The sequence below is a fragment of the Gymnodraco acuticeps genome, unplaced genomic scaffold, assembly GCF_902827175.1.
Source record: "Gymnodraco acuticeps unplaced genomic scaffold, fGymAcu1.1, whole genome shotgun sequence".
Taxonomy (NCBI): Eukaryota; Metazoa; Chordata; class Actinopteri; order Perciformes; family Bathydraconidae; genus Gymnodraco; species Gymnodraco acuticeps.
Window position 1 is genome coordinate 1,301,529 of NW_022991632.1, and position 14,125 is coordinate 1,315,653.

The 14,125-nt window shown below is 41.1% G+C and overlaps 1 protein-coding gene across 3 annotated transcripts in view; it reads right to left on the reverse strand.

The window, feature by feature from the left end:
* gli1 (GLI family zinc finger 1) overlaps positions 1-14,125 on the reverse strand; it is a 51,952-nt gene that overhangs the window by 12,511 nt on the left and 25,316 nt on the right. For all 3 annotated transcript variants that reach the window (XM_034198380.1, XM_034198382.1, XM_034198381.1), the window contains one exon: positions 1,188-1,297. In XM_034198380.1, coding sequence (XP_034054271.1) covers positions 1,188-1,258 — 71 coding nt within the window. In that variant the 5' untranslated portion in view covers positions 1,259-1,297. Of the gene's footprint in view, positions 1-1,187; positions 1,298-14,125 lie in introns of those variants that run through there.

A 14,125-nucleotide genomic window follows, 5' to 3' on the forward strand; every position in this document is an offset into this window, starting at 1 on the left:
GCGCAGCGGGGCCTGGTCAGCCTGTAATTAGCAGCTGTCAGAGAGAGGCCGAGTCCACCCGCAACCTGGGTGGCATGAGGGAGGGAGGGGGGGGGGGGAGTAGAGGGGGAGGAGTGAGGGGCTGGACTAGTACTGCAGCCACAACAATTGCAGATAGACCTGGGCTTCTGCACCCTCCAGGTACAATTTTCAAGCCTCTTAGATGAACATGATTCCTGTTTTCTAGATATGGAATAAAAAAACATTGATCATCTTAGCATAACACCTGGGAGCAGGAGGAAATAGCTAGGATGAATCTGTCCCACATCAGAAAAGGTGCCAACTATAACCTTTCAACTTATTGACACACAGTGTCAAACCTCATACTTTATGTCGGGACTTTATTTAAGTCCTCCAATAACAGTTGAGTTGCCAGGTGTTATATCATTGTGCCGATCCAAGAAAAATAAATGATGGGCGGAAGAATGAGCTGTTGTTTGCCAAGAAATATGTAAGCTTGTTTATTAATGTGCTGTTGTATGTCAGCTAATATATGTTGGTAATTTTGATACAAAAATGTAGCTACTTTTTAAATAACTCAGACGATTACATAGTTTGTCTTCTATAAAGCTCTGTGGTACACTAGTTCATTTGTATATTTGTCACATTTAAGTGGAACTCTGAAGTTTGTGTATGATGTGTATATATATATATATATCTTCAATATATAGTTTTTAGATAATAACTCAAACATCAACCGCTGTATCTAGCTCAACAGGTAACATCCCCTTGATAACAACGTTTTCATTTTTAAAAATGTTTTGTCTTGTATTTATTAAAACATCAAGATGCAACATGTCAGCCTCGAAATATTGCCAGAAGTCTTTTTTTACCAAGTATTTTGGACACTGCAAGGTTTGCTTCCCCCCTTTTTTCTTTTTCTTTTTTATGCTTATTTAGAATAATCACAATATCATTCTATGTACTTAACATTCAGGCATGATAGTTGTAACGATCTCCTTATCAATAAAATACATTTGATCTTATCTTTTCCCAGAAATAAAGCAAATAAGTGTATTTACCAAAATGTTGAGGTATTGCTTTTACTTCTCTTATAGCATTTGTGGGATTCTGTATGACAAATAGACGTTTAAATGCATCAAGGGAGTAATGATTGAGGACGTAGCACGTGTTCATCTCTCTCTTACCCTCTGGAGGGCTGGCTGGGTGAGGTCTCGTAGTGATACAGCCCCTGCTGTGGCTGCATGTCCACTGGCATTGGAGCTCCGAGACCTACTGCTCCCCAAACACCCTGGACCTGACACAAAGAAAAGGACACGGTTAGGCTGAAGCAAGGAAGCCAAAACAAACCCCACCAAACTAAACTACACTCCACCAGACTGAAAAGCCAAATAGACAAAAACAATTGTGGTTGGGGAAAAAATAATATGTATGTTAATAACAGACCAAACCAAGCTAAACAGTTGAAGGGCAAAAAGAAAACTCCCACTGAAAAGCTTGAGTCATACTTATTTCAAACAAAGCGAGTACTACAACTCATTATTAAATACATGAAGAAGAATAAATATATTTAAACACATTGTTAAACGTCGTCATGCAATCTTGCATTTACATTTTACTGACAGTTGGTAAAACACAGAAGCTGAGGAGTCATATTTTCTCAAGAATGTAAGCTAGAAGCACTCATAGTGGACAGTGTTAAACGTGCTGCTATCCCTGCTTCATCCATCATATTTTATTGGATGAACTGTATGTGTGGAATGTACTCTTAATGGCAAACATTTTCATAACTGTAGTCAGTCTTTTAATGAATTAAAGCTAATACAAAATTATACAATGTAAATGATAAGGGATTAAAAAACAAAAAAATCTGATAACAATTCAACGCCATGCTGAACACAGTTTATGTATCATATCATGAGTCACTGTGGTGAACAGGAGGCTAATTTTATTATGTATTCAGTTGTGTGGTTTATGTGTAATTTATGTAATTGAGGGGTTGTTAAACTCTTTTTAACTTTGAAAAACAACAATGCTTGATTTGCATTCCGCAGGCACAAATCTACGAAATATAAGCATCTAAAGCTCTATTTGGAAAAATTATGTCACCCAATAACTACATACAATAGGAAAAAATGCAAATGAATTTGCCCTAAAAATATATTTTGTTGATCTAAGAACAGACAACTCTCCAGATCATGTGATTGTCCTGATGTGCCCTGACGGACTCCTCCAGATTAGACAAAACCCTGTGACACAAACAGCGGGTTTGGCTGTAATCTCTCTTCTCTAAACAAAGTTGTGCACCTCAAACGCTGCTGACAGACACTAAAAACCTGCCGCACCTTCCCATCCTGGAAAGTAGCGATCACCGCGGAAAGAGCATGAAGAAAAAGAAAATGTGGGTTTTACCTCAAAGCTTTAAAAACAAATACTTACGGGACATTAGCAAAACAAACAGAGAAAAAAGTAACAGTAGAACAAAGCAGTCTTTTGTATGAGGCTCATATTGAGATGGTGTCTTTCAGCAAGAGTGCATGTGAAGGGTAATTCTAGCTGAGAGATCTTGGGAACAAGCACCTGCTCATTACATCCAACCACATCAGTGCAGGTACTAATAATCGGGACTGTGGGCTCTAACATGGTTACACAGGTAATTAGGACCGAAAATTACTGTACACGTTCTCTGATGTCGTCGCTACCACATGTTTGGAAAAGCCAAAACATTTGTTAATATTAGTCTGGGTCATTTGTCAAAAATAATTCATAGAGATTGTTTTATGTGAAAGTAGCAGAAATGCTATATTAGCTTGTCATTTCCAAACAAATGTGGACACTGATTATAATAGACAAATAATATAGAACATATTTTTGCAGATTAATCAATGATTAATGATTTTTTAATAATCCATACAAATTTCAAAATGTAAAAAAAGTTCACAAATCTGACACAATGTTCTTTAGCTTTGTACTTAAGATGTTGCATGTATGTCGCACCAAAGTATCCCACTGCTGCTGTTCATGTGACAAGTGTTCGAACCTAAACTGAGAAAGCTTATTTTCCCTGCAGATGAAAGCTCTGTGGTTTCAGTGTGACAGGTTGCCATGCCTGTTATGTAGTAGCACAAGTGTTAAAAGGGCAGTAGGGACCTATTTAAGCCCACAAGCCACCAGGGGGATTTGATATGCAAAGTTAGCGATTGGTTAAATGATGTGGGCGGTTCGGGGCTAATTGCATATATTCAGCGCCTGCTTCGGATGTGTGTATGATAATTAGCCGGAAGCGCTAAATAGAGATCTTGCACCTCAGCTGTCCAGAACTCATAAATACCAAGAAGGGGGTTGCCAGACTGCCTGTCACAAACACACACACACACACACACACACACACACACACACACACACACACACACACACACACACACACACACACACACACACACACACACACACACACACACACACACACACACACACACACACACACACACACACACACACACACACACACACACACCACACACACACACACACACACACACACACCTGTCGGTCTCGCCAGGGGGTAGCAGCATAATAATCCAGTGGCCACCAAGTCTGCAGAGAATGTGTGTGTGAAAGAGTGAGTGTGACTGAATATACCGGAGCAGTTTGTACTGTGTAAGCACAGTGGCAGGTGTGTATGAGCAGGGAGTTTTGGAGACAAGTGTATTTGCTGTGCAGCGTGTGGGTTTGAGTGTGTGTGTAACAGAGAGTGTGTTTGACATGATAAATGGTGGTGGATCTAGAGTATGAGTGAATAATGTATGAGACCACCTGTGCAAAAGCAAGCTGGAAATCTTTTGAAAAACATGGTTCCAAGTGTTTCTCCAGGGAGCAAGGCAGCGAGTGAGTGTGTACACACACCCAACTGTGTGTTTGTAATTAATTTGCATGGCACATAGAGTATGCTCTTATTCAGTTAATTGCAGTAAAGATAGTGCAAATATAGAGTTATTTAACATAATTCATGTTTGCAAAGCATCCCGTCTTCTCGAAAAATTACATTTATATACAAGATTTCTGCAGGTAATGCACCAAGATTTCATATTTGATCAATCTAATGTGGAATAGTTTCTGATTGATGCATCTTCCTTGTATGTGTTTATTTATGTACACATATAACTGCATATGATTTCATAAATGCAGGGTGCTGACACAGGTGTCGTGGCATTGTGCTATTTTAGGTCAAAATACTGTGAGAAACTTTCAAGGAGTTTGTTTGCTCCTCGTGTAATTTTGCGGTGTCGGGTTTTAGAGGGATAGAGCAAAGGCATATTAAAAACCCCAAGGCTATAAATCAACGGCTAACTAAACAAGTCTGTGGCACAGCGAGCTGGGCAGGAACCAGGGAGCTGAGGATGAGGACAGGATGTCCAGCCACTTTCTACACCCAAAACCTCTCGGTTCAAACACTCCAGCTTCAGCATCATCCCATAGAAGTTAGACACACCTAAAAGCCAGTCGCCTCAAACCTCACACAAACACTTCCTCAACATTATCCACTAAACATGGGAAAATGATGAAACCAGTGTGAGAAAACAGGGCATGAATATAGTAGTAGTATTTCAGAAATGGTAGAAGAGGTGCACGTATCGTATAACGCAGAACAAATGTTTTGAAAACATTTATTTATATTTTACTCTTAAATGTATTTTGTATCTGTGTATATAAGTCCCTCTGTGAGGGCAACAAAAAAAAAGTTGGTCACAAAATGTTTTTACTCTTAAAACAATTATTACAAAAGCAATCGTCAATATAACCTGCAGTGTCTTATACACTCATTTAATTAATTGTGCAATATATTAATCAACTATGTTTGATGTGTGTTGAATTGGTGAAGTATATTTAAAATCATCCTGCCTGATAGGTCACACATTTGGTGTTTGAAGACCCCAAAGTGACTTCCACAATATCATCCATTGAGAAACATCTTAAAGCAGGCACTGAGCACTCTGCTTAGTCCTGGTTAAAGTAGCATGGCAGACTTTAGGGATGATATAATCCAAATTCACCTCCAATTACTTAATATTTTCAAGCAAAATATCTGAGTTGTGGTCTAGCCTAATATATTTCCATTCAGTCTTACTTTCTTACTCACCCAACCTGCACAGCTTAACACCAATAAATAAAATATGGTTTTGTATCCCTACTGGTCTATTAATCATTCACAGTCAGAAACCAGACCGCAGCACTGTAAATACTCACCTCTCACCTGATACTAACTACCACTTCAGATCCAACACATTATTCCTCTTTTAAATCAAAGGTTGGATTCAAGCAATAAACCCTCACTCGCTTCAACACACTAGGCTGTTTTGTTTTTTCAGCCTTACTTGGTCTGGTATGAACTGTAGCTTACAGCGGCTAATGTTAGATTATGTTAGCAAACGTGAGGTAGATGTAGGCTACTATTTACACTATGATTTGAATTACTGTAAGATGACGATATAACGACATCGTAACAATACAAGTAGAAGAGACCCATTCTAGTTAAACAAATAAAATCATTAAACATTAAAATAATCAAATCGCCATTCGAGAAAAAATTAAAGCTGCATTGATTGTTTTGAATAAGTGAAGATGTGCTTTTATTGCTTATGAACTCAACTTTTCATTATAAGAAACAATAATGCGTTGTTTAATGATTAAACGTTTAAAAGTATTGCTTTAGAAAATCAAACAAGGTTGCATTTCATTTCAAAATGCACAGTAACATGGCTCAGTGCTTGTGTTTATTTATTAATGTTTTCCTTCTGATGACGTGTAAAGTGTAATTTCATCCAAACAATAGCTCAGTAAAACACCATCATAAGCAGTATACATGTATACTACTTGTTGCAGGACTTCGAGTGCATAGGTGACTTTTTTTTGTAATGGTACGTATTAGTCCCACCAACCTCAGCTCTCAGGTGAGTTTGTATATGTGGTATACAAAGACACACATTGTTTAGTCTTGCACTGCTGGCCATTTGTGACATTCCCATCAAGCGTCATTCCTCCTCCCTCTGAGTAAGTCTCCTGAGAGGACAGATATTTCCACAGGTCACTGGTTGTGTCAGACAAAAGGCCTGATCCGACTCTGCTTCTGCGCTCCTTTACTCCTGGGTGTAACACTAAACTGGGGCTCACACATGACCCCCGCTCCCTCCCCAGCCAATGTAGAAAGAGGCATTTAATGACAGCCCCTCTCCTCTTAACCTCATTTCTCTTCTACACTCAGATGGGAATGTCAGTATACAGCATGTGTTTGCAGGATAATCTCTTACTTAGACAACACAAAACAGCCTAAATCAAACCGGCACACATCTTTGGAGCATGTCCTGCCGTGTAAACAACCGTCTGAAACTATTTTGTCCCCCACCCTCTCCCTCATTCCCTCTTCTCATTCTGCCTTTTCTATTGCTCTGTATCTCTGGCTATCTCCTGCTCTCTCTCTCCTTCTTCTCCCCCGCTGCCTCCACCCTCTCCCTCATTCCCTCTCTCCCAGCTCATTCCTGCTCTTGCGACCTCTCCCTCGCCCCTCCCCCTCCTGGCGGAGCAGCAGTCGAGGTGGGTGTTCTCTGGCTGTTATGACTTGAGAGACGATAATGGCAGCTATAATGTAGCCAGCCGTTCCTGATGTGGCTAGGTTTGTGGGGGATTCTGTTGTGTTAGGGCTGGAGACTGAGAGAGGGGAGGAAGGGGGAGACGAAGGTGGGGCTTGGGACCTCAGCCAACCACAGTCCAGATTCTAACTCATTTTCATTTTTTTCTCTCTTTCCTTACCCACCAACTTTTTCTAGCCCTGTTGTTTTCCTTAGCTGGTAAACTTTGTTTTTAAATTCTGGCTTTGTTTTTGTAACCCCCACCACCCCACCCAACACAGACTCTCCTCCTTCCCTGCTTTTCTCCCCCACCCACCCTCCCTTGTGTTTTTACCCCTTTTACCCAGACTCTGTAAATTCCTCACAGCTGCTATAATGTGATGGGGGCTAATGGTGTGACCAGCGAAAGGCCACAGGGCCGGAGACATCACTGTAATGTACAATAAGCCCCATTCACTGACCTGCTGCAGGGAAGATTAATGTCATATCTACTTAAACAGCCACTTTGAGTTTCCTTTAACAGCTTTAATTACTCTCTTAAACTTACTAAACAGAACACTTCAAAAGACACCGGACCAAGGCATAATCCTCATGTGAGCAGGTTCATAAATTGACGATGAGCAGGTATTGGCTGGGCTGGGCAACAATTCATCATCATTTTCATTGTCAGTGCTATTATGATAATATTTTGATGGTAATATCTATTGTTATCTTTGACTTATTATATATTTATCTCATCTTAATGTCAGACCTTGACTACCTGTCTCTATCTGAAACACAAGGGACAAGATTGGGAATGAGTTGGAGTCTGATGTGTTTCTGCATCTAAATAAATTAGAACAAAAGTATTTTGTTCAATATAAACTGTAACTAAGTGTGGTCTGTTGCAGGAAGCTGTGTAGAAAGCAAGAAAAACGGTATTAAGCAAAAACAGCAAACTGCAGCGCCACGTTTCTTTTGAATGTCTTAATCTAACTTAAAGTGGACCTATCATGCTATATTTGAAACATATATTGTAGGGCCATACCTATAAAACGTGTCTGTGAAGTTTTTTTTTCAAAATACCAAACAGATCATGCATTTTAGCCATGCCTCATTTTGCTCTATTTGCTCTTTCCAGCCCTGTTTTTGCAAGGGCTGATTCTGCTTTTGTGGCAGACTACAGCGCCACTTACAGGCCTGGCATATGTACTACAGCGTCTCCAGCGCTTTCGAGCGGTCTCTCATTCCCCTGATAGGTGGAGAGTTGCCCATATAGGCGGAGCACCCCATTTCTGACGTCAGAAAAATTCAAATAATAATCAGCTCCGTTGCAGCCCCGTTTTTAGAGATTTGGGCATGGAGGAAAAGAGAGAGGGTTGTGTTTTCTGACACCGGGACACATATTCATGTATAAAAGACGTACAAAAGTGCATTTTGCATGATAGGTCCCCTTTAATGTTGTCTTAAGAAAATGTAATTAAAATCTGTATACGTACTTTTATATAAGATATGTTCGACAATTTGCTCAGTCTTTTTTTTAGAAAGAAGAATCCCTGAAACCCTAAACTAATGTTTACTACACTCGCACTGTGGTTTAATACAGTCAACGCCATAACCCAGGTTTCAACCCCCTGGTTCACACTGCACGTATCCCTGTACTGTGAACTGCTGGCTGAGGAAGCTGTGGTGCTGATGTCTCACTGCTGGGGTTCTCACCTTGTCGAAATGTCAGAATGAAACGATGATCCCTTGTTGCTACACAGCCGGTGTGACTGATGACAGACAGCGGGGCACTAAAGGGATTCAGAGCCGCAGCTCCACATAGCTACAAACTGTAGACACAAGGGCAGAGCTAAACCAAGCACAGTAGAAAAGAGTAACGCAGAATGAGTAGAAAACTGCTTCTGAGGAGAATTTGCTGAACTTCTTTGCGAACTGAGCTGATTTTAAGATGAGGAAAAGTTATGCCAGGAGCAGCAGTATCAGAGGAAAAGAGGGTTTTCGGCAAACTGTGGAACGGTTGAGGGCGTAGAGAAGAGCAAAGAAGGTAAAGTTAGCTAAATACACTGACAGAATATATTTTAGTGCAAAAAGTACCGTAATTTACTCAAGCTGCCTTGTAGAGCAACACACTGCCTTTGCTGCATAGTCATGATTACTGTTTTACCACCGCAGTAACTGTCGGCCTGATCAGTCTGTGACTCGATAGTGTTTGTTTTAAGATTATGAGCGGTTCACCTCTCCTTGTTTTCATTTGCCTGCACAAGCAGCGTTTTGTACCGCTGGCTGCTGAGCAGCTTTGCTTTCTCAGACGCAGTTAGATCTTTAACATTTGTCAGTTCAGGGATTTCGACTAACAACACTATCAAGAGGACAGACTTGCTACCAACACATGTGAGAGTGTTTCCTTCCTCTTTAGTCTCCCCATAACTCGCTGTTCCTTCACTCCTCCACAATCCTCTGTCCTCTCTCCAGGCCAACCACCCACTATCTTGCACATACCTGTGGTTTCCTGTACCCTGGCCTGCTCCCCTTCTCTCCTCCCTCCTCTCTTTACCTCCAGTATCATTCCCTCCCCCAACTCACCTCCCTCCCCTCTCTGTCTAACATCGAACTCTTCTCTTGTCTTACCCCTTTTATTTCTCTGCTTGTACTACTTCTGCATGGCTGTGAATCAGGTAGGTTTTACTCCAACCACAACTATTTCTTTGAACTCCTTTTATGGAGGAGAAGCGGAGGAAAGAGGGGGAGGAAAAAAGGAGAGAAGGATGGATAAAGCAGATGAGGAAAGGTTGATTCACACAGCTGGCTCCCAGCTGTAGACCGAGCAGCACGTAAAAAATGCTCCATCTATAAACAACTAGAAGCCCAGCCCCCATTTTCAAGAAGAAAAAAAAAAGCTCTGTCATTGTAAATCCTGCTAAGCAGTCATCTTCACCTTCACAAGCACTCAAGAACGTCACCCGACTCCTCTTTACTTCCCATCCTTTCTGTATCTCTTGGTCATATTTTCTCCTGGTTCTTGTCCACTTTACTGTCACTTGCTCACTGTGACTTAAACTGCCAATAATCTCCCTGACACCAGCAGAAGGAAAATGTCCTCTGCAAAATGTCAGTGGACCCGGCAGTAACACATTGAAACGGAGACAAAAACCAGATAATAATCTGTTCAGTTTATAGAAAGACCGCAGTGATTATAAGAAAAATAATAATCCTAACAGTCTTGGGTGGGCAGGCGATATTTATAGCCGGCCTGCTGCTACTTATATTCCTGCGCTGTATAGCACAGCTGGAAGTGAGGGAGGAGAGCGAAGAGGTGGAAAACTTGTGAGGAAAAGTAGACAGAGGAAAGGGAGACAGAGGGGGCTCCAGGGCATGGCGGTGGGAGAGTGTGTGGGGGCGGATACCCAAACGCATGTGTGTGGCTCAGAGCAACACGGACAAAGGAAGGCAGAGCGAGAGACACAGACAGGGAGTGCACTACGTGAGGCTGTGTTTATGTGTGTGTTTGCGTTCGGTGTGTGGGAGAAACCACTGCGAAGACCCTCCGAACAGCGACAGCAGCAGACGAGGCCTGCGGGCCACCAGACTCACACAGTGACCACAGCTCTGAGAGCCTCTCACAGGAGGGACACAAGACACAGACATCACAACCATAACATGCACTGGACAGGATTATTCAAGAAAAGGACATGTGGAATTACTTGACGGCTCGTTTTTTAGGAAGTGACAATGCTTTGTAATGTGTAGACTTAAAGGCAGGTTCAATACTGGCAAGTACCTTTGTGCAGACAGACTTAAAAGAGGCAGAAGTTGAGACTGCCTGATGGATAACACCAGCACTTCAACAGAATGAGAGATAGAACCTGGTGCTTCAATTGTAACTCGTCCTCACAGTGTTAATTATTGTGTTGTATGAACATTTTCTTCCTTTATATAGAATGCAAATTAATGAGTTTTTACAAAAATTTGGCTTTAGCACCTAGGAGAAATATTTGAATTACTTGAAAAAAATACATAATGTAAGAAAAATGTGTAGCAATTCTTACATGAGTGTAAAATGTGTCTTACCAAAGTATTTTTGAATATTAAAAATGTAAAAAATGATGTCAAACTTGTGACACAAGCCAACATTTCTGAAAGTATTCTAATTATCCAGGACAAATCTAATATAAGCAGGTCTGTAAAATATGCAGACATCATGTTTCAAAAGTCGCCTCTCGCTGACATTTGGGGCTGACAGCGTGCAAACATTGAGTTGTCAAAAACGGAGGCCTGACCTGTCACCGTACTGTAAGAGCAGATGCTATAAAGAAAATATGTATGGACACCATAGACTGTGGTGGACACTCGAGCTGAAAGTCTTTCCCTGCTATGTCTCTTAAACTGCTCATTATAAACATCATAAACGACTCGTGTTGTTCTTCAGAGCATACCAGTATCTCTCCCCTCAGAATGTAAACTGTATTTAAATTAGTCCCAGCAGCTAAGAACATGTAGAGACATGTCTTCATCAGGTTTCAGTTGTATAACAAAACGTGCACATCTGTGTGTTTGTGTGTGCACCCTTCATAAGGGTCATTGTATTACAACGTGTTATATCATCACTTTCCTGCTGTCCCACAACCTGCCTTTTCTCTTTTTTACCTTCTTCAAACGATTTGCCCTTCATTGTCTCTTCCTCTAACTCTCTGTACCTTAAAGAAAAGAAAGAAACCTTTCTACAGTTTTACATTTGCTGGCTCTTTTAGTTGCCTGCCTTTCTGTGTTTTTGCAAGAATTTTGAAAAAACCTTTGCAAAACAACACATGCTTTCCTCCTGTGCTCAAATTTGTCTCAGTCCACAACTCATCTGCCTTGTATGCCCACTGGGAATCGGCAGTAAACCATAAATCATCTGAAAACTGATGACTGCTGCGATCTGTTGATGAAAAACAGTAGGGATGGAAATTATGTTCTTCTTTTTCATTCTGCTTGCCATTTACCTAAACAAACCTCATCAATTTACACTGAACAAATTACAGAGCAGCTATTTGGATCACATACACAGAGACATACAGCAAAATGTGCACTTCTCCTGTGTGGTCCTCCTCAGAGCTGCTGACTTCATAACTAATATATCGCAGGCGTTTAGTTTAATACCCAGATGTTGGTAGGGGCAAGGCATCCGGGCCTGTGTTAGCTTTTAATTGGCTGGGATCCCTGAGCTGGTGTTTGGGGCTTAGCATGTGACTCAGGGAGTCACACACAGCCAAAAGCACCCCCACACAAAGACAAATGCACACACACATTCCCTGGACGAATGAAAGCTAGGCCGGGTTCAGGATCATATGCTGTCAGGAATAAGTAGTCCTGGCTGTCCAGTCTACAAACTAAACAAACACAGACTACACACACACATAAACACACAGCCATGCACATACACATACAGAGTTACATCTTTGAGATCCCAGGACAAACTGACGCCAAGCTGCTGAAGGTTGCATGGAGCAGCAGCCATGTTATCTGCAGGGCTGATTATAAAAGTGAGACATAAAAAGATGCAGGAAGAGAGAAAATCCTACAGATGTAGGTCTCTTTTGGTCACAAATTGCAAATGCTCACAAGCAAGGTGATTGTCAGTATGTGTGTGCGTGAGAGAGACAGTGTGTGAGCTTCTTGAGTTCCAACCAGGACTGTAATTAAGTGGCATTAACATAACTAAAAGGCAACAAATCAGCTAACCGGCTGGCTGTAAATTGGTTGGGGGACAGAAGCTTAGACACACACATACACACACACACACACACACACACACACACACACACACACACACACACACACACACACACACACACACACACACACACACACACACACACACACACACACCACACACACACACACACACACACACACACACCACACACACACACACACACACACACACACACACACACACACACACACACAAACACTAATCTAAACAGATGCACACACTTTTCAAATGAAAAACACCTAAGAACTAGCTTAACTATCAGAACTGCATCTCATTTTAATTAATTATGTAATCATTCCTTAAGTTGGGAACACATGTTTTTCAAATGTGTAGCTGTGGGAGACCCCACACATGAAGAATGCCTCATCAGTTTTGTCATCATTGTATCTCATTAAAGTGGTGGCACCACGTTACACAATAACAAGATTTTAGACTGACCTCAGAACAGTCACTCAAACTTTTCTTTGGATTATTTTGAGCAGCCACTTGTTGCAGAATTCTTCCACCACATGTTTGCACTTACCATCAGACATTCATGAGAATAAAAAAGGGTGGAGAACATAATCTGACTGTGTAAAGGGCTGAATGAGTACTAGAGAGAGCGTTTGTGCAATTTGCCAGTCTTAGCATTAAAATATCATATCGTAAAAGTATTGAATAATTAAAATCAGGATCTGATTGGCTCAGGAAGGTTTAGGATTGACTCTCAGACTCACACACTACAAACATGCCATTGGCACATATGTAATGTGGTACGTTTAAGGTATCAATAAACCAATAATAGAGGAGAAAAAGAAAAATCCGACCCCACTTTAACACATTTTTTTCATTATTTTGTCATCTTTTCTAGGCCTAAATTATGTGTGCAATGTGTTCTAGTGATACATTCGATGTAAAAAAAACAGTTTGTTTACAGTGAGAGAGCAAAAGGGTACTTTTAACATATTGTGAGTGAAGTTTAAGAATGAAACACACATGAGCGATCATTTTTAAATGCCTCCTTCATTCAAGAACACTTTGTTTGCATAAGGGCTCTAGTGTTGTGCTCCTATTGTGGCGGCTTATCCCGAGGGACAGTGCAAGCCGGGGACACTTTTCATTCACTGTTGTCATTCGCATTTCACACATTTACTTATTAGCAATACCCTTATAGAGTAGTTTGACACATATTTCCTTTTTTTGCAGGACGCTGTCAGTATGCATGTGTCAGCCATGAAGCCAGTGATGTCCGATGCAGGAGGGGGAACAGATCAGAGCAAAGGTGTGCAATGAGTCATGTTCCACACAGCACAGACACAAAACATGGTAACATGCTTAATTGTTGATTAATTTAAAAAAACCTAGCCAGTTGTGGAGGCATCAGTCCACATACAACCGATGTAACTGGTTTTCATTAACATTTGGTCAAAGAATGGCCAGATAAAGATGTTTAAATGTCTGTCAAATGCTGCCATTTGAATCAGAAAGTGTAGAAGATGTTTTGCATCCACAGAGCTTTCTGCTACTTGTGCATGTAAACACTGATCCTATCTTATGCATGAGGAAGGGGCTCCCTTTCACCGAGTCTCAGCCCTAAATTCCAGTCTGTATCTCCGTGCAGTGCTCAGTGATGCGCAGGGAGCACACACACACGCACACTTCCATCTTTTTACCCGCTTACTTACTTAGAAATATAAACTCACAAATACTGAAGAGATGTACATGCACACAGATATATGTAAACCAACAGAGACACACACGTATACAGGGAACTGAGAGA